The sequence below is a fragment of the Salvelinus alpinus genome, chromosome 4, assembly GCF_045679555.1.
Source record: "Salvelinus alpinus chromosome 4, SLU_Salpinus.1, whole genome shotgun sequence".
NCBI classification, from domain to species: Eukaryota; Metazoa; Chordata; class Actinopteri; order Salmoniformes; family Salmonidae; genus Salvelinus; species Salvelinus alpinus.
Window position 1 is genome coordinate 65,527,700 of NC_092089.1, and position 20,543 is coordinate 65,548,242.

Here is a 20,543-nt window from a genome sequence, read left to right on the forward strand (position 1 = left end):
TAAACCTTAGCCGTCACTGGGTCCAAACCTCAGCAGTTACTGGGTCCAAACCTTAGCAGTCACTGGGTCCATGATCTCCTGATGGTGTGTGTGACTCACTGGGATGAGAACTTAGTGGACTTTCCTCTAGAGAGTATATAGGCTGTATGGTTACACTACACACACACATGCACAACACACACACACAGGGCTCCAGACTGTGACCATTTAGACGGATTTTGCGACCCTGTGACAATATTTTGGGGGGGGCTAAAACAATGATTTCATAACGTATGGTATCCTCATGATTCCTGTATTGAAAGTCTCTGCCTGCTTGCCCCTATACCTGTTTTGCTCGGGACTGCTGCTGTTTTGAGCAGCCGCTCTCTTTCCTTTCCCGGAGGAAAACATGCTCCAGGAGAAAGAAAAATGTTGTTATTGTATAACATTTCAAATCCAATTGCAGGGAAAACACAGCTACCATGTTGTCACAGTTAAAGAGAAGGTTCTCAGCTTTCTGTAGGTATAATAAAAAAAAAACAATTCTAATTTTTTTGCTCAATTTTATTACCAAGATATTTGATATTGATATTAATGCACATAAAGATGCAGGCAAGTTCATCTCGATTGAACAAAATTTACATAATTTCTAGAACCCAATTTTAACAGTAAAATATATATTTTTTTAGACTTAACAAAAATATAAATGTAATGTGTTTGGGGGGGGGAGTATTTCTGTCCGTAATAAAGCCCTTATGTGGGGGAAAAATATATTCTGATTGGCTGGGCCTGTCTCCCCAGCGTGTGGGCCTGGCTGCCAAGTGGCTGCACCCCTGCCCAGTCATATGAAACCCATAGATTAGGGCCTAATTAATTGATTTCAATTGACCGATTTTCCTTATATGAACTGTAACTCAGTAAAATATTCGAAATTTGTTGCGTTTTTATATTTGTTTGCTCATTATAAATCCAATTGGCAACCCAAAAATGCATGACAATCACTGGATTAAGTTGAACATTAAAAAAAGATATATGTTGAACCACAACCTGAGGAGATGAAACACCTTTGTTCTTGAACACCATCTCAGTAGACTATTGCACGTTTTAATAAAGCACTGTGAATGACTGTTCAACATGCTACTCGTTGTTTATATTGCGTGATGCTGGGAGGGGGAAAGAAACTGGTGCAACGAAATCATTGGCTGGTGCCACCAACTGGAAAAACTTAGTAGCACTAGTGCAACCAGTGGAAAATGTTAAGACTGAAACCCTGCACACACACACACACACACACACACACACACACACACACACACACACACACACACACACACACACACACACACACACTACACTACTGTATGTAGGTTCCCTTTATGTGGATGAAAGAGGAGAGCCAGGCACCCGTTTTAGCAGTTGGATTAAATCTTGTTCCTGATCATCTGCGGCAGACAGACGGACAGAGACGCTAGCTGGCTGCTCAGAGCTAATCCTTGTGATTGAGGCCGGGTCTCGCTGGGGCTGTCCCCGTTCTTACCCCTCTCCCTTTCCCCCTATCTATCTCCCTTTCCCCCCCTCTCTCGCCCCTCATCTCCTCTCCATACCCTCCTTCTCTATTCTTGCTTTCTTCCTCGTCTCCCTCCCCCTATTCTTCCTCCTCTTCATCCGTGCCTATGTGAGCCCTGGCCAGACCCTGAGACTGGCAGAGAGAGCAAGAGTGACAATAACAGGAACAGAAGTCTCTATGGTGGCTAGAAGACATTTAGATCTGACATCTTTTTCTCAAGTGTGTGTGTGTGTGTGTTTTTTTTTTTCATGCCCTGCGAGCAGTGTGTGACATTTTATAGGGCAGTATCCCTCTCCCCACCCCCATGTCTTCTAAAGGCAGAGCCCAGGGGCCTATGGAACCCGCTGAAACTGTCTCTCTGCCTCCTATTCGTCGTAGTCTGTTTCCACCATGTGGTCAACTCGCGACTGCTAATCAAGCCTGCAAGGCTAGCCCAAGGAGACCGAGAGAGCGAGCTAGAGGGAGCTAGAGAGAGAGAGAGTGCTTTCCTTTGTCCTCCTCACTGGAGCAGAGAGAGATGCCTGGGAGGATAAGCAGACGGATGGAGATGGAGATGGAGACTGAGGAAGGGAACGGGGGGGGGGTGTGTTAACAGAGTGAATGTCTGCCCTCCTCTGTGGCATGACACCGTGGAGCCCTCCGTTTCTTTCCACGTTCCCCTTTTTTATCTCTGCTTCCTTTTCCGCTTTCTTCCTCTCCCTCTCTCCTTTCCTGGTGTCTGTCCAGAATGAACGTGTTAATATTTCAGAGCGACAGAAGTGCTGCACCAAACCCTTCCATAGCCCTAGGCGGTTGTTACCTAGAGGGTTAGAACACAGTGTGTGTGTGTGTGTGTACGGTGTCTATATGACTACCACATGACAATCTCTGTCAGTGTCATGCGGTTGTGTTGCGTTTTATCTAATCTTTTCTGAGACAGCTTGCAGTACCCCGTCAACCACCCTAGAGGGAGCCGATTGACGGCAAGGCCAATACTACATCCTCAAGGACGTCCTCTCTCGGCTCGCGCTCCACACCGTGTACCAACCACTAGTGGATTTGGGAGCACCACACACATACACACACACATGGAGGGTGGGCGAGCGGGTGAGCAAGTGTCAACCCCCTCCAGCGCTGGTTGGGCTTGTCTGAGTCCTCTGGAGTGTGAAGGAGGGACGGGGAGAGGATGAATCTGAGGTGTGTGTGATTTTATGTGTGTGTGTGGTTGTGTGGAACTCAAGGTCACTGGCAAAGTGAAGTGGATGAGAAGAGGAAACATTTGCGCACATAGCCCTCACCCTTTCTCTCTCCCTCCCTCTTTCTTTCTCTCTCCCTCACCCTTTCTTTCTCCCTCCCTCCCTCTTTCTCTCTCCCTCCCTCTTTCTCCATTTCCTTTGTTTGACTCGTTTTATGGCCCCCTCTCTCTCTCCCTTTAACTGTCCTCCTCTCCTCCCTCTTAATTTTGCAAACACACTCCCTATTATTCTCTCTCCCTCTCTCTCCTCTCCTCTCTCCCCTCTCTCTCTCTCGCTCTGTTTTAATTAGCTGGTGTAATTGCAGTAGTAAATCTTAGCTCATGTCCCAGGGAGAGTGGCTGATATAGGGCTGATTTAATAACCACAGCCAGTGGTAGCGCATTACAGCTAACCTCTAACTGCCTCTTCTCGCCCTGTGTGTGTCCATGTCTATCGTCTGGGTGTTTTAAAGGGGGGTTTATGAGCTGTTTATGTGGTTGTGGCAGCAGTGAGAATGAGTTCAAGGTGAATCTGCGTCTGTGTGTCAGCTGTGGTGCCTTATCAGTGATGCAGGCTGAATAGCGTGTGTGTGTGTGTGTGTGCGCGTGCTTCATCACTGATGCAGGCTGCATGGTGTGAGTGCGTCATCACTGCAGACCTTCATGGCCAGGAGAGCAGAGAGAGGTCAGAACGGCCCTGAGAGAATAACACACACACACACACAACCTTTCTCTCTATAACACACACCCTCTCATAAACTCTCAGGGTCACTCTCACAGAGAGTTACAGAGTAGTAACCACTAGGACCGTGGTGTTCCTTACTATTGGCTGATACATTACTATAGAAACAGTACTGTGGTTTAGCCAGTAGAGGTCGCTCATACTCCACGCATCACCATACATACAGCCATCCACATGAGTGACTATTTTGTTCGACAGCACATGGATCACTGGCATATACACTAAGTGTACAAAACATTAAGAACACCTTCCTAATATTGAGTTGCACCCCCCCACCCACCACCACCACCCGCCCACCTCTACAAGGTGTCGAAAGCGTTCCACAGGGATGCTGGCCCATGATGACTCCAATGCTTCTCACAGTTGTGTCAAGTTGGCTGGATGTCCTTTGGGTGGTGGATCATTCTTGATACACACGGTAAACTGTTGAGTGGGGAAAACACAGCAGCATTGCAGTTCTTGACACAAACCGGTGCGCGTGGTACCTACTACCATACCCCGCTCAAAACCACGTACATCTTTCGTCTTGCCCATTCACCCTCTGAAGGGCACACCTACACATTCCATTTCTCAAGGCTTAAAAATGCTTCTTTAATCCGTCTCCTCTTCATCTACACTGATTGAAGTGGATTTAACAAGTGACATCAATAAGGGATCGTAGCTTTCACCTGGATTCACCTGGTCAGTTTGTCATGGGAAGAGCAGGTTTTCTTAATGTTTTTGTACACTCAGTACTCACAGCTAGTTCAATGATTAGAAAGTAAGCTTAAAATAAATATATATGTATGTAGTTCTAGGGAGATGTTAAAAGATTATGTAAATGTAAGGGTGCCATAAGGGTGCAATACATGAAATGTAGAGCTGCAATATGTTGAGACTTTATGAGATTTGGTCGGAAATGCATTGAAGAGGTCTAATTTGAGTTTTAGAGTAGAGGCTTTTAGTATACTTTTAAAATCTGTTTTGGGACTTGTGTGTCTTAATTCAATGATGTAGGTAATTAATTTAAATAAATATATGTTGTCTGTACGTATACACTAGGCCTACTCTTCCAACCATATATAACTTCATTGTTTGGACTTTTTACAAAGATTTTACGTTCTCTAGATGGTACTTTTTGTCATGTGTCTTTACCATACCATCACCACACAGAGCACACATGCAAGCTGATGACTGGTGGAAATGACAAATAAATGACCTTCTCATTTTATCATGATTTGAAATTTGATGTTGAATTTATTTTCGACTTTATACAGCCTTTATAAGATGACGTGTGCGCTTTGGGTCAGTGGAGTAATTCTTTTAAGCAGTTCCACTGTTCAGACACCAGGGGTGCGCAAGTGAGCACAGTCCTAGCCCCTCCCCTAACCCCTCCCACCCAGCCTGGCCCTCCCACATCCTGCTTCCCTTCCCCCCCCTGCCCCACCCAGCCATCTGCTGTTGGGCTCCACATGCACTGCCAGGAATCCATTTTCTCTGCTTCCTTTCAGAAAGAAAAACAGGATGAAGGGCTCTTTCAGTCCGAGGTTATCCTGGAAACCCCCTATTCTTTCTCTCTTTACACACACACACACACCGTGGCATAATGTGCACATTTAAAGTTTAAATGGACCAAGTCTCTGTCAGCTGTCCTTCTGTTAAGTTTAGACAAAAGACCTCATGCCTCTTTTTAGCCTCCTCCCTCCCCCTTCCCCATGAGCTCCATTTTCTCTCCGGTCTTTGTCACGTACATTCAAACTTTTAGAGTAACTTAATTTTTCAAATTGAACGCGTGAGGCTTCCAGTCTAAACATATTGAATTAAGGTCGTGAAGTTCTAGAGTTTGTAAACAGGAGAAAAAGTGTGTTGCGTGTGTTGTATGGAAGCTAGACATGTAGAAGCATAATATCAGGAGCCTCTCAGTCCAAACGTTAAGAATGTGACTCCCGAAACCTAAAAACCCTCTCCTCCACTTCTAGCTGGGGAGAAACTCGGGGCAGAAGAATGTTTTATGGGGGGGGGGGGAAGTTGTATTCAAGTTATATAATGTTGAGTGCACTTCTCCCAGCTGGCCAGTAGAGGTGTGTCATGAGCCACTCTTCCTCCATACACACACAATGGACTCTGCCATCTGTAAGCTTTTAGAACAAAAATAACCTTGGTCCAGTCTACTCCGCATGCAGGGAGTGGTAATGAGAGAATGAAAGAGGAGAGGGAATGAAGGAGAGGGAAATAGATGAAATAAGAGAGCGTTTCTCTCTGAGAAGGGGTTGATTTATGTTCTTTCCTGTTTCTTTTTTTTTTTTTTTTTACGCTCTCTCTTTTCTTCGCTCCAAGGCAGCGAGCCGTCACCTCCTCACACAGATTCTATCCTTTTAAGGAGTGAGAGGGGAAGGGAAGAGAGAGAGAAGAGGATGGGGGGATGAATAACAGTTCAGGCCTGGTGACTGATAAACAGTCTCCTTTTTGTACAGACACTCACTCACTCACTCAGACACACACAATTTTTTAACCTTTATTTAAGCTTGAACTATTTAACTACTGCATGACTTGGCTCTCCTCCTTAACCCTCCTCTCCTTTGTTTCTCTCTTGATAAGCAGCAGGAGATGGATTTGTAATGTTAGCTGAACAGTAACGAAAAGACTTGAGAGCATACACACACACACACACACACACACACTTGTCTCAGTGCCAGACAGCTGTTGGAGAGGCAGGGGGCTCTGGTGGGGGTAACCAGGGGGAGGGAGAGGGGGTGAGAAGGGGGTCCCCTTTGTGCGTGTGGGGAGCAATAGAACTACAGCATGTACTATAAAACAAGAATGTTTGTGTGTTTGCTAATGGACATGCCATGTGTGTGTCAGTGTTCTCCCCCCATTGTGGAAGTTTAGTGTGAGTGGTGTGTAATCAGTGGCCAGTAGGGGTGCCATTGCACCATAAATGAGAGAACCTGTATGTGTGCAGCCGTTTTCCCCTCGGCCTAGGACACCTTTTGGCCTCGGCCTAGGGCCCCTTTTGGCCTCGGCCTAAGACCCCTTTTGCCCTCGGCCTAGGGCCCCTTTTGCCCTCGGCCTAGGGCCCCTTTTGGCCTCGGCCTAGGGCCCCTTTTGGCCTCGGCCTAGGGCCCCTTTTGGCCTCGGCCTAGGACCCGTTTTATAAATCAGTGATGACAACGTCATAGGAAAGCTTATCAGAGGGCTGTGCTCTGATTGGCTAGAGCGCATCATGCACTATAATAAGCGTAAGACCACACTCTCATCCCCTCTCTCTCCTCTCATCCTCTCTCTCATCCCCTGTTCTCTGTCTCTGTCTCGCTCTCTACGTGATCAAAAGTATCTGGACACCTGCTCGCCGAACATCTCATTCCAAAGTCATGGGCATTAATATGGAGTTGGTCTCCACTTTGCTGCTATAACAGCCTCCACTCTTCTTTCCACTAGATGTTTGAACATTACTGTGGGGACTTCCATTCAGCCACAAGCATTATTGAGGTTGGGCACTGATGTTGGGTGATTAGGTCTGGCTCGCAGTCTGTGTTCCAATTCACAATTGCCTAGAATGTCATTGTATGCTGTAGCGTTACGATTTCCCTTCACTGGAACTAAGGGGCGTAGCCTGAACCAGGAAAAAAAGCTTAGACCATTATTCCTCCTCCACCAAACTTTACAGTTGGCATTATGCATTCGGGTAGGTAGCTTTCTCCTGGCATCCGCCAAACCCAGATTCGTCTGTCGGACTGCCAGATGGTGAAGAGTGATTCATCAGTTCATTGAACGCATTTCCACTACCAATGTTTGTCTATGGAGATTGCATGGCAGTGTGCTCGATTTTATACACCTGTCAGGAACGGGTTTGGCTGAATAAGCCAAATCCACTAATTTGAAGGGGTGTCCACATACTTTTGTATATATAATGTATGTCCATCTCTATTTGTCTCTCTGATTGTGTGTGTGTCTATGTCCCTGTGTGTTTGTCTTTGTCCGTGTGTGTAACGATGGATATCCTGATAGTCTTCCTGCTCTCTGTAGGCTCCAGGACAGAGTGTGAGAGAGACAATGGTGTTTATGATTCCTATTGACAATACAGACAGCACACTCAGACATGCAAACACACAAACACACACAGTACATTAGATACATACAAAGACAACATATGCTTGTTGTCACACAGGGAAAACACATATGCTACCCACAGACAGCAGATGAGTGACAAAGATGCTTACAGGAGGTCATGATGCCAAGTGAAACAAACAATGATGTTCAGTGGTGGCTGTGAGTGGTGGAGTGTGAGAGACAGACAGAGAGGGGCCTCAGACAAAGGCCTGCTCTTTGTTATAATACAGTGTACTGTTGTAGTGGTAGTACTGTTGTAGTGGTAGTACTGTTGTAGTGGTAGTACTGTTGTAGTGGTAGTACTGTTGTAGTGGTAGTACTGTTGTAGTGGTAGTACTGTTGTAGTGGTAGTACTGTTGTAGTGGTAGTACTGTTGTAGTGGTAGTACTGTTGTAGTGGTAGTACTGTTGTAGTGGTAGTACTGTTTTAGTGGTAGTACTGTTTTAGTGGTAGTACTGTTTTAGTGGTAGTACTGTTTTAGTGGTAGTACCGTTGTATTGGTAGTACTGTGGTAGTACTGTTGTAGTGGTAGTTGGTGGTGGTAGTAATAGTGGTAGCACTGTAGTAGTAATGGTAATACTATAGTGGTAGTAGTAGTAAGGGTAGTAGTGGTACTGTTGTAGTAGTACTGTTGTAGTAGTTATATATACAATACCAGTCAAAAGTTTGGACACACCTACTCATTCCAGGGTTTTTCTTTATTTTTACTATTTTCTACATTGTGAAATAATAGTGAAGACATCAAAACAATGAAATAACAAATATGGAATCATGTAGTAACCAAAAAAGTGTTAAACAAATCTAAATATATTTGAGTTTTTTCAAAATGGCCACCCTTTGCCTTGATGACAGCTTTGCACACTCTTGGCATTCTCTCAACCAGCTTCACCTGGAATGCTTTTCCAACAGTCTTGAAGGAGTTGTTGGCTGCTTTTCCTTAACTCTGCGGTCCAACTCATCCCAAACCATCTCAATTGAGTTGAGGTCGGGTGATTGTGGAAGAAACTTTTAAAGTTCTTGACATTTTCCGGATTGACTGACCTTTTTTTGTTACAATTTTGCAGGTTTATTAACTTAAATATCATATTTACATAACTATTCAGACCCTTTACTCAGTACTTTGTTAAAGCATCTTTGGCAGCAATTACAGCGTTGAGTCTTCTTGGGTATGATGCTACAAGCTTGGCACACCTGTATTTGGGGTCTTTCTCCCATTCTTCTCTGAAGATCCTCTCAAGCTCTGTCAGGTTGGATGGGGAGCGTCGCTGCACAGCTATTTTCAGGTCTTCAGAGATGTTCGATCAGGTTCAAGTCCGGGCTCTGGCTGGGCCACTCAAGGACATTCAGAGACTTGTCCCGAAGCCACTCCTGCGTTGTGGTGGCTGTGTGCTTAGGGTCATTGTCCTGTTGGAAGTTGAACCTTTGCCCCGGTCTGAGGTCCTGAGCACTCTGGAGCAGGTTTTCATCAAGGATCTCTCTGTACTTGGCTCCGTTCATCTTTCCGTCAATCCCGCCTTGTATCCCAGTCCCTGCCACCACCATGCTTCACCGTAGGGTTGGTGCCAGGGTTCCTCCAGACGCGACGCTTGGCATTCAGGCCAAAGAGTTCAATCTTGGTTTCATCACACCAGAGAATCTTGTTTCTCATTGTCTGAGAGTCTTTAGGTGTCTTTTGGCAAACTCCAAGCGGACTGTCATGTGCCTTTTACTGAGGAGTGGCTTCAGTCTGGCCACTCTACCATAAAGACTTGAATGGTGGAGTGCTGCAGAGATGGTCGTCCTTCTGGAAGGTTCTCCCATATCCACAGAGGAATTCTGGAGGTCTGTCAGTGACCATCGGATTATTGGTCACCTCCCTGACCAAGGCCCTTCTCCCCCGATTGCTCAGTTTAGCCGGGCGGCCATTTTAGAATAAGGCTGTAACGTAACAAAATGTGGTAAAAGTCAAGGTGTCTGAATACTTTCCGAATGCACTGTACGGTATATTTCGAAATACCAACTGTGATTTTCAAAAACCATTTAAAAAATGGTCATTTATTTTTTTGGGGGGGACTGCATGCTATGCCACTGCTTATAACTAACTATAAGTTAAGTATAACCATAAGAAATCTAAGATGTGTCAAATAAATGATATCAAGCTCAGGGCTGAAGCTTGCTAACTTGGCAAGATCAAGCTTCTTGGTTACAGCAGAGACATTCAATCGCTTCCTGGATCAAGATCCCTGTTAGCTAAATTATTTTGTGCAATTTTTGTTGTATGTGTGTGTGTCCAACACACTGAACTCAACCCAGAAGTACACACACTCCCCACAGACAAGTTCCTGACCCGTGTCCCAACAGTTTGAGTGTGTATGGTGGTGTGTTCGCTGCTGCTTTGTGCCTGACTCCGAGCCCTCCATGTCCATCTGCATGAGAACTATGTCCAGTAGCCTTGTGCGAAGTGAAAATTCTTCCCCCGTGGTGGTGGAGGGCTGTTTCTCCCGTCTACTCCGAGGTGTAACGTTACAATGCTCCCAACACCTCCATGACGTTCTACAGCTGGAGGTGGGAGACACACGAAAAGGGCATCTCTCCCTGCCAGCCTCTATCTACATCCACCCCCCCCCCCCCCCCCCTCTATTTCTATCATACTGTTTCTCTTGTCTCCTCTGTTATATCACTCTTTCAGTTTTCCTTGTCATATGCTTTAAAATGGTCACCTTGGCCTCCTCTCCTACTATATTCCTTTTTCTTACCCTCTTGCGCGCCATCTCTCTCCTCCCTCCAGTTGAAATGTGCCTCGGGATTGACAATGAGTCCTCTTGCCATTTTAGCAGACACTTTTATCTAAAGTGACTTAGTTGCCGTGCTCTACCAAGTGAGCTACTGAGGACCAAATATTAACAATATAAATTCTTCACCCCAACCTCCCTGTTTCTCTCTGTCTCTCTTTCTCTGTTTCTTTCTCTCTCTCTCTCTCTCTCTCTGTCTCTCTCTGTGTCTCTGTGAATAGCTAAGAAAGACCAGGAAGACGAGGAGGACAAGAAAACAACCCAGAAGAAGAAGGTGAAAGAGTTGAAGGTGTTGGACTCCAAATCATCTCAGAACCTTTGTGAGTATCGTCTCCACTATGTTCAGCTTCTCAGGGTTACAATGCAGCAAAGGATCTAGCGTTGTTGTTGTGTGTGTGAGCTCTGACTGGCTGTGTGTTTCAGCCATCTTCCTGGGCTCGTTCCGTCTGCCCTACGAGGAGATCAAGAACATCATCCTGGAGATCAACGAGAAGCTGCTCTCTGAGTCCATGGTGCAGGTACAGACCAGAGAGAGGGTGTCTTTGTCTGTCTGGCTTGCTGGCTGAACGTGAGCCGAGTCAGTGTTTCCTATGCGTGCGTTTTTCTGCATTCAAATGTTGTATTCGTCCTGTGTGTAAATGAATGTTCTCTCTATCTCGCTCTGTCTCTGTGTCTCTCTGTCTGTGTAGAATCTTATCAAGCAGCTGCCTGAACAGGAGACGCTGAATGTTCTGGGTGAGATGAAAGACGAGTATGAAGACCTGGCAGAGGCCGAGCAGTTTGGAGTCGTGGTGAGAACAGAACACACACGCTATTATGTGGGGGAAATGAGGCATTAATAAAGCTCCGATTGGCCTGAATAACCCATAGCGTAACACATTAGACTTGGAATACACGAACTAGCCAACCACACACACAAACCCATTGACCCTAGTCAAACACTACCAGGAATTACAATCCCTCCCGTCCCACTTTAAAGGAAACATAACTTATAAAAGGCTTTATCATAAGCACTAAAAAGATGCTTCAGAAATCATTGATAACACACCTTTACCTCTTGTGTCTGTCGTGGTCTCCAACACGCCCTTCTCTCCCGCCTCCAGATGTCGACGGTGAAGCGGCTGAAGCCTCGGCTGACGGCCATCTTGTTCCGGCTGCAGTTTGAGGAGCAGCTGAACAACATCAAGCCGGACGTGGTGTCCGTGACGGCGGCCTGCGAGGAGCTGAGGAAGAGCACCACCTTCTCCCAGCTGCTGCAGATCATCCTGCTGGTGGGCAACTACATGAACGCCGGTTCCCGCAACGCCAAGGCCTTCGGATTCAGCATCAGCTACCTCTGCAAGGTGTGTGAGAGAGAGAGAGAGACACACCGGTGTACATAACCACACACGCACGTCACTCAGAGGCCTTCAGATTCAATATCCGCTATTTCTGCAAGGTGATAGAGGGAGAGAGATCTACACACATAAATGAACACGTCACACAGGCACAACCGCATATCTAAAGGGTCAGGACAAAATGGACGTGATAAGCAGACTGCATTAAGGGTTTTAAAAGGGAGGGGGATAAAACGTTTGTCTGATTTGCCCTCTGACCCTCTGTCCAATCAGCTGCGGGACACCAAGACAGCTGACCTGAAGCAGACGCTGCTGCACTTCCTGGCTGACGTTTGTCAGGAGCAGTATCCCGATGTCATGACCTTCCCAGACGAGCTCATCCACGTGGAGAAGGCCAGCCGAGGTAACCACGACAACCATGGACCACACTAGGGTCGGGCGACGTCAACCGTTGTCCTATCGTGATCAAGTAGTGATGAAAAAAAGCTTGGCCCAAAGTCCTATCGATATCGAATGGAGAGACGAGGGAATATAGCCTGCGTATTTTATTTTTTATTTTTTTTACAGCTAGACCCAATATAGTTAAGGAGTGTTCGTTATAAAAATTAAAAAACGGAATAGCTTTGAGCTATAAGGTCTATGCATCCTACAGAGCTAGAGAGAGAAGCAGCATTCTGACTGGACATTTTGCGCCGCTTTGGTGGAATGTTCGCCTCCGTCTAGCCTACTTTACTCTGTTGCGTTCTGTAGGCTTGCGTAACAGGCTGTTTATTGAAATAGGGCAATAGCAAATAGGACCCGGCAGATTACTCGTGTGCTGACCGACTCGGTTCCTTAGGCCTGCCCGGCGCCAGTCAAGTTTTCAATGGGCTAAACCATCACCTGTCACATCACCATCGGCGATGGCTGTCTGTCAATAAGACACTAGACCATGCTATCGTAAATGCTATTGCCCAACCCTAGACTACACCTAACACCTACCCTCAGAACTAGGGGGGGGGGGGTGGATGCAAATATTCCAACACAGTTTTCCTTTCCTTGTTTTCTTTCCTCATCCCCTTGCCTTTCATGACACGTGTTGCCCTTTCCTCTCTGACCCCTGTGCCAGTGTCGGCTGAGACTCTGCAGAAGAACTTGGAGCAGATGGGCCGTGCACTGAAGGGTCTGGACAAAGACCTGGAGACCTTCCCTCCTCCACAGAGTGACAGGGACATGTTCATAGAGAAAATGAATATATCCTTTACTACTGCAAATCACATTCACATTCACATTCAAGTCCAACTTAACTCAAAGTCATTTTCACTTCCTCTGATCCAATACAAGTATGTGTAAAGTGTTGTTTCTAAGGAGCTCCACACATCCTACGACGGAGACATCCTCTGATGTCATTTCCTGCAGGCCAGGTCTTCCGTGCGGAACGTGTGTAGGCCTCTGTGTGTTCGCTGGGCCGTGTGTTCCTTAACGCTGTTCCTCACAGCTTCGTGGGCAGTGCCAGAGAGCAGTATGAGAAGTTGGACATGATGCATAAGAACATGGAGAAGCAGTACTCTGACCTGGGGGACTACTTTGTGTTCGACCCTCGCAAGATTTCTGTGGAAGAGTTCTTTGGCGACCTCAACAACTTCAAGAACATGTTCCAGGTGAGTGTGCGCACGGGTGTCTCTCTCGTTTCGGATTCAAATTCCACACACTGAAGTCGATAGCGGACTGCGCCGTTTCTCCTCACCTGTCTGTGCAAGTAATATTTACTGTGTTAGTAGGCAGGTGTAGTCGACAGTTATTTCTTATCAGTTCCCTCTTAGCCTAAACAAACACATTAGAGGGAAGAGGGAGGAAGGGGAAACTGGGGGGACAGGTTTATCCACCTGTTCCTAGTGTTGACATCTCGTCCGTAACGGCTGACGTGACGCGTCGGTCGCGTTTTAAACCGTTTTAACTGCGACTGTGGTTTACTAAGAGAGCTCCGTGATCCTACAGGTGCAGGTGCTGGCTTGTTTGACCCGGTTGTCTTGGCACGCGGCCAACTCTTGAAGTGTTTCTCCGTGTCGCGCTTTTTGCGCACTCGCTCTCTCTCTCTGCATACACACGCACTCACCGTCGCTTGTGTCCATGTCCCCTTCAGCAAGCGGTGAAGGAGAATGCGAAGAGGAGGGAGGCGGAGGAGAAGATCAAGAGAGCAAAGCTGGCCAGAGAGAAGGCTGACAGGGAGAAGGAGGAGAAACAGAAGAGAAGCCAACAACTGGACCTCAACGAAGGTCAGAGTGTCTGTGGGAGAGGAGTGGGTCAACGTGTGGGGGTGGATAGGTGTGTGGGGGGGAGGATGTTTTGTGAACTGAACTTCTCCTTGATACCAGTTGGGGGCAGTCAGAGCCCACTGTACTGCGGGATCTGTGTGTGTGTGTGTGTGTGTGTGTGTGTGTGTGTGTGTGTGTGTGTGTGTGTGTGTGTGTTCTCCAGTAATCCACAGCAGACCTAAGATAATCTAATATAGAGGATCTCTGCACAGAGCGAGAGAGAAGAGCGCGTGAACGAGAGACAGAGGATAGAAATGTAGAGGAGACTATAGTCTCTGTCTTATCCCCTCGTACCGTTGTTTTTGGAACGAGGGAGTTTTGTCTCAGAAAAGAGTAAGAAGATGGAGGAACTCTAGCTCCACAAATACGTTCCTTTCTGTCTGAGATTCAAACAGGCTGGGATAGCGGCCGTCTTATCCTGAGACACACACACACACACAGGGCATTGCGCTGAAACCCATACAAACGGACCTCAAATAAGTAACTTTTGCCTTCTACACCCTCACACACGCTGTCCCTCCCCCACTTTTCTTTCTCTGACCTACTTTTGGAACATTCCTCCTCTTGGCTCCAGTTGGTCTCCCTTGGGACTCCACAGTCAACGGAATTCCTCTCTGCTACAGCGCTGTGTGTGTGTGTGTGTGTGTGTGTGTGTGTGTGTGTGTGTGTGTGTGTGTGTGTGTGTGTGTGTGTGTGTGTGTGTGTGTGTGTGTGTGTGTGTGTGTGTGTGTGTGTGTGTGGGTGTGTGTGTGTGTGTGTGTGTGTGTGCTCTTTCACCCACATTATTTCCCTCTCTCCTGATGATGTGTTCCAGCTGGCTCTTCTCCCTCTTTTTCTTCCATCTCTCCCTAATTCTTTCCATCATTTCTCCCCTTTCTTTTTAAAGGGACACCAAGTGATCTACCTGCCGTCTTAACCAATTTTCCATGCAGTGTGTCGAACGTGAAGGAGTCCGTTTTCATGGTCAACCACTACAGACATTCAAAGCACACACACACACACACACACACACACACACACACACACACACACACACACACACACACACACACACACACACCATCCATTCATTCATAGAGCTTTGAGTGCCTATTGATCTTCATGTCGACAGTACATTTGTGTGTGACTGGGAGGGGAGAGGCCATTTACATACAGGTGATAGGACTGCCAAAGCTCCGTGGTATTCTTCACAACCTAGTTAAACACACACACACACACAGTATACACACTCACCTAGTCTTTGTTGTGCGTGTTGACCTGTGTTCAAGGTCTCTCTTCCTAATTACTTTGCCTCACGTTTACTTCCTGCTTCTCACACCCTCCCTCTCTCCCACACACACACTAGTTGGTTGAACTCTGTGAGTTCAGTGTGTGTTTGGAGTATATGGCCTTAACATTCCCATGTGAAGTAAACACAGAGAGACTGTGTCCTCAGTTTCTCTCACACAGACCCTCGCGTCGGTAAGGTCATTAGATTAGGTTATATTACATTATAATACCAGCATATAAATTAAGATTCAAATACAGCGATATTACTTATACTGCCAGGCTGTACTACTGCTCATTTATAATCAGGATTTAGGCCTAGTTTATTTATGCTTAGTCTTCACTGTATGTATTCTAGGGTTTAGTGCCAATGGCAAAAGCCTGTTGTATTAGGGACAGCAGCCGTAGTGTAAGCTGACCTGGGACCTGTTCATATTCCTCAGTAGCAACCGTCCTGCATAGTTCCCCAGGTCTGCAGATAGGTGTCAGTGCTGCATGAAAGAGGGTGTGTTTGTGGTGTGTGTGAGAGAGCGAAGACACGTGGGTGTGTGTGGCGTGTAGCCACTGGGAATGCTGTGGCTCTACCTTAGAGCCCGTGTGAGGGGGGGGGGGGGGGGGTTGTAGAGCAACAGATGTCTCAGGGGGATTAGACGGCGTTGGTCCTCTCCGAACAGAGGGAGGGACACGGAGAGGAGAAAGGGATAGATGGGATGACAGGAAGGGGGTGGGGATGGACAAGACCTGCAAGAGTGGTAGTCATGCTGGGTAAACCATCTCTCGTGGCCAAAGGGGGGGCTGTTGTCTGTCTTTGTTTGTGTGTGTATTTGTCAAGTCATACCATTAGGGGTGCTCTTGTTCTGCACATGACGACACCAGGCTGTGTGTGGGGGGGGGTGTCTATGGGACATCTTTAGAGAAAAGCTGGTAATTATTTTCTCCAGCTTTATCTCTAATGCCGATTCTCTAATGCTATTACCGGATTAGCAGAGTTTATGCCGTTTTAACGCACTGCCTTGCTATATCGTTACACACTGGTCAGAGAGCGTTTGATAAAGACCTTGACCACCACTCACTCTCCTATTGATTTCCAACCATAGATTATCAATGGCTGTGTTAATTAAATCAGTATTGCGCAACAGTTTTTAGGGATCATATGTGAGTTAATTAGCTATCAACAAGTGTTTCAAATTGATTAATGCAAATAAAATAAACTTTTTTTTTTTTTTAACTTACAGAAATGATAGGGCAGTCGATAGTGTAATTTGCCCTATTCAATCGTTAGACGGTCTTTCCTATAGCCAATGTAGCTCCATACAATAATGCATACATGCTGTGCAGTGAGGGCCTTAACCTATGAAGCATACTTTTTAAAACCGGTCCCAGTTTGTCCCTTTTATTGCTGCCGTTAACACCCACCCAAAAGCAGTTTCCTCGAAGATGTGTTTTCACTGGATGGCTTTGGGTTTAACACAAGCTAGTGATTTATGGAAGTGGGGGAGTGGCTTTGTGCCAGATGTATTCTCCTTTTGGTTAAAAATAAAAACACGACTGCATGTTTTCTGCCTGTGCAGTTGTGTGCCGCGGCCACTTGGGTGGGTATGCGAGCTGTGTTGTGGGCCTGCACTCTGTGTGTGTGTGTGTGTGTGTGTGTGTGTGTGTGTGACTTTCTCTGACGTGACAGACAAGTCTAGGAGCCATCTGCCGCTAGGCTTACAGTGGGATTAAGCTAATGGGGGGGTTGAAGACAACAACCTTTAACCCCATGCAGCACCCCCACCCCCTGTCAACATCCCTTATTTTAGTTCAAAGTGGAAATAATTTAAACCATATGCCAGTGAGTCCCCTCTCCCCTGCCCCCGTTAGACAGCCAGACTCTGTGTCTGCGCAGGGGTACAAAGACCTAAACAAACACAGAGTATACTCACACACATTGGAGACATGCCTGGTCGACATTGAAGCTTATTGAGCCATAGTTTACTAGACCTGTAGATTGTGTGTGTGTACTCCTGCAGCCTCTACAGGATCTGAACTGGGTCAGTGCCCAACTAGGTTACTGTATCTAATGGGCCACCATGTCCATGTGATCCCCCTGAGAGAGAGTTCTGTGTGTTTGTGAGGGTAGGGGGCATGCTTTGTCTACTGAACTCTCCTCTGTCGTATGTTTGTATGGACGATGATGAAAATGGTGTGTGTTTTATGGTAAATATGGATGTTTGTGTTTTGTATTGATTACATATGTTATAAAGTTGTGTATGTGATATTGATTGTGTGTGTGTGTGTGTGTGTGTGTGTGTGTGTGTGTGTGTATACAGAGGGTGATGAGACTGGTATCATGGACGGCCTGTTGGAGGCGCTGCAGTCTGGTGCTGCCTTCAAGAGGAAGAGAGGCCCACGACAAGCTGGTAAGAACACACTCACTCACTCTCACATACATACAGTGGCAAGAAAAGGTATATGAACCCTTTGGAATTGCCTGGATTTCTGCATAAATTGGTCATCAAATTTGATCTGATCTTTATTTAAGTCACAACAATAGACAAACGCAGTGTGCTTAAACTAATAACACACAAATTATTGTATTTTTCTTGTCTATATTGAATACATAATTTAAACTTTCCCAGTGTAGGTTGGAAAAGTATGTTAACTTCTTCGGGGTAGGGGGCAGCATTTTCACTTTTGGATAAATAGCATGCCCAAATTCAACTGCCTGCTACTCATCCCCAGAATATAAGATATGCATATTTATTAGTAGATTTGGATAGAAAACACTCTGAAGTTTCTAAAACTGTTTGAATCATGTCTGTGAGTATAACAGAATTTATGTAGCAGGCAAAACCCCGAGGACAAACCAATCAGATTTTATTTTTTTTGAGGTCACTGTCTTTTCAATGAGATTTCATTGGGACACCAGATTTCTAAGGGACTTGTTTGCAGTTCCTACCGCTTCCACTGGATGTCACCAGTCTTTGGAAATTGGTTGAGGTTTTTCCTTTGTGTAATGAAGAAGTACGGCCATCTTAAATGAGAGTCACTTGAAGTAAATTGTTTGAGAGAGGCACATTACCAGAAAAGTTGCGTCAGTTTGTTTTGTTTTTGAATTGAACACAGATCATCCCGTCTTCAATTTGATCGATTTATTAACGTTTAAAAATACCTAACGTTGTATTAAAAAAGTAGTTTGGAATGTTTTGGTAAAGTTTACATGTAACTTTTGAGATATTTTGTAGTTACGTTGCGCAATTTGGAAGCTGTATTTTTCTGGATGAAACGTGCCAAATAAATTGACATTTTGGATATATATCGACGGAATTAATCGAACAAAAGGACCATTTGTGATGTTTATGGGACATATTGGAGTGCCAACAAAATAATAGAAATACACTATAAAAATGTGGCTTCACAATAACCTTTTAAAACAGGTAAACCCCTGTTCTGTTGACAACCGCTAGCCTGAGGCTAGCACTAGCTGTCTAGACTGGGTTCATTGTGTGAACACATGCTTCAGTCAGTCTGTCTCTAAGTGATCTGTGCGGACTTCCACTCAGACCTGTTCTACTCTACAGTTCTCCAGCCTCGCTCTCAGGATAGAGGAGCGCCACCCGCATAATCTGGTTAAATACTCTCTCCTGCTTCACTGGCCTATTGAGTTACTCACTTCAGCTGCTGCACACACACACACTCACGTGTACACACACACACTTAAGAAAGCTCACTGTCACAGAAACACACATACACAAAGTTACAGCACCAGAGTATAGGCTACTTAGAGCCCAGACATTCTTCCCCCCCTCTTTTTTTCTCTCCCACCCTCTCTCTCCTTCCCTTCCTCCCTTTGCCTCTCTCCTCTTTCCTCTCTCCTACTCACCGTCTCTTTCGGGCGGCTGTGTTTGACGTTTCGGTGTTATGAGTGTGGAGATTGTAAAGTTTGGGACAGATAAAACTCTTCATCACAGGGAGGTGAGGCCCAGTCAACCTAATCACTGCTAAACAGATTGAGACGCAACCAAAGGAAGGAAAGAGGTAGAGGGAAAGGTGGGAAGAGAGAAGGGGAGAAAAGTGCCCACTAGGGCCTCGGACACCGCTATTCGTTTTCACACTCCAAACAGGAAACATGTGCTCTCTCTTCCCTAATTCTTGTTTTCTATGTCTATGTTGGCTAGCTGTGTTTTTTTTTTTTTTCAGGCCAATCAGAGCTTTGTTAATGTCAAATTTTTCCACATTGGGAAAGGTGGCTTTGAAAATCAGTCTGCTACGTGGTTCTCCCCAGCTAGGCTGGCCTCTCAGTATCTAACCCACACAATAGCGTTAGATGACTCCGAGGTCTTATTTTAGCGGGCAAGAGGAGGAGGTACGTCCTGGTACTCTGGGCTGGTTTCAGTTAAGATGGCTGACATTCTGACTCTCACGCACTCGGACCTACACCCGCATGCACTACATAGAAAACCCTCTAAGACCTACTTGTTACTTCATTAGTACGGCCATCACTATTACTCTCACGCACATCCCCCTGTTCTTCCTCATGATAGAGCACCCACACACACAGTTAAAGCCTCATGCTGGGTGTTGTCATGAGCTGTGTTCGAATACTCATACTAACCGTACTATTTGTGACGTGAATTGAGTATATACTATGCTTATTGGTCATGGTATGGATATAGTTAGTATACCAAAAGTTTCCGGTTGTCGTATTAAATTCGCCAAAATCTGAAGTATACACGCAGAGGACATTATTTCTGTACTTTAGGGCCCATAATGCAATTCTTCAGGAAATGGGCATGGCTTCACATCGTTTCGAGATTTGAAGAAAATGGCGGAAAATATGCAGTCGAAGTACGAGAGCGGATACAAATTCATTGCTTTAACTAATTATGACGAATGTTAAGGAAATGTTGAGCAATGTAATAAAGTAATGACTTTTCAAATAAGTAACCTTACACGTTATATTGGCTACGCTGTCCTTACGAACCCCATAGCGTATCAATATAGCAGTATGTACCGGTATGTTGTTAGCTAGCTACCTAACGTTAGTTGGCTACTTATACATCAAACTTGCCAGTATATTAACTATAGGCTATCTAACTAACGTTACCCAACGTTTATGGACTTGATTATTCCCGTCATTCTTAGCTAAATGGTATAGTCGCTGTGCCTTCTCAATGGACATTCGGGTGCTTTCGTAAATTCGCTCTTACTATCCTGATTTCAGAGCGCAGAATAATGAATTTACGAGCGCTCAACACTCGTTGAATATGGCCGGGGTCAGTAAACGTCAGCTAAAAAGGCGT

The 20,543-nt window shown here is 45.7% G+C and overlaps 1 protein-coding gene across 4 annotated transcripts in view; it reads left to right on the top strand.

Moving 5' to 3' along the window:
* LOC139574167 (protein diaphanous homolog 1-like) overlaps nucleotides 1-20,543 on the top strand; it is a 130,977-nt gene that overhangs the window by 101,273 nt on the left and 9,161 nt on the right. For all 4 annotated transcript variants that reach the window (XM_071398405.1, XM_071398407.1, XM_071398408.1 and 1 more), the window contains 9 exons: nucleotides 10,583-10,681; nucleotides 10,785-10,879; nucleotides 11,051-11,152; nucleotides 11,465-11,704; nucleotides 11,972-12,101; nucleotides 12,807-12,931; nucleotides 13,174-13,338; nucleotides 13,821-13,953; nucleotides 17,571-17,660. In XM_071398405.1, coding sequence (XP_071254506.1) covers nucleotides 10,583-10,681; nucleotides 10,785-10,879; nucleotides 11,051-11,152; nucleotides 11,465-11,704; nucleotides 11,972-12,101; nucleotides 12,807-12,931; nucleotides 13,174-13,338; nucleotides 13,821-13,953; nucleotides 17,571-17,660 — 1,179 coding nt within the window. The remainder of the gene's footprint in view (nucleotides 1-10,582; nucleotides 10,682-10,784; nucleotides 10,880-11,050; nucleotides 11,153-11,464; nucleotides 11,705-11,971; nucleotides 12,102-12,806; nucleotides 12,932-13,173; nucleotides 13,339-13,820; nucleotides 13,954-17,570; nucleotides 17,661-20,543) is intronic.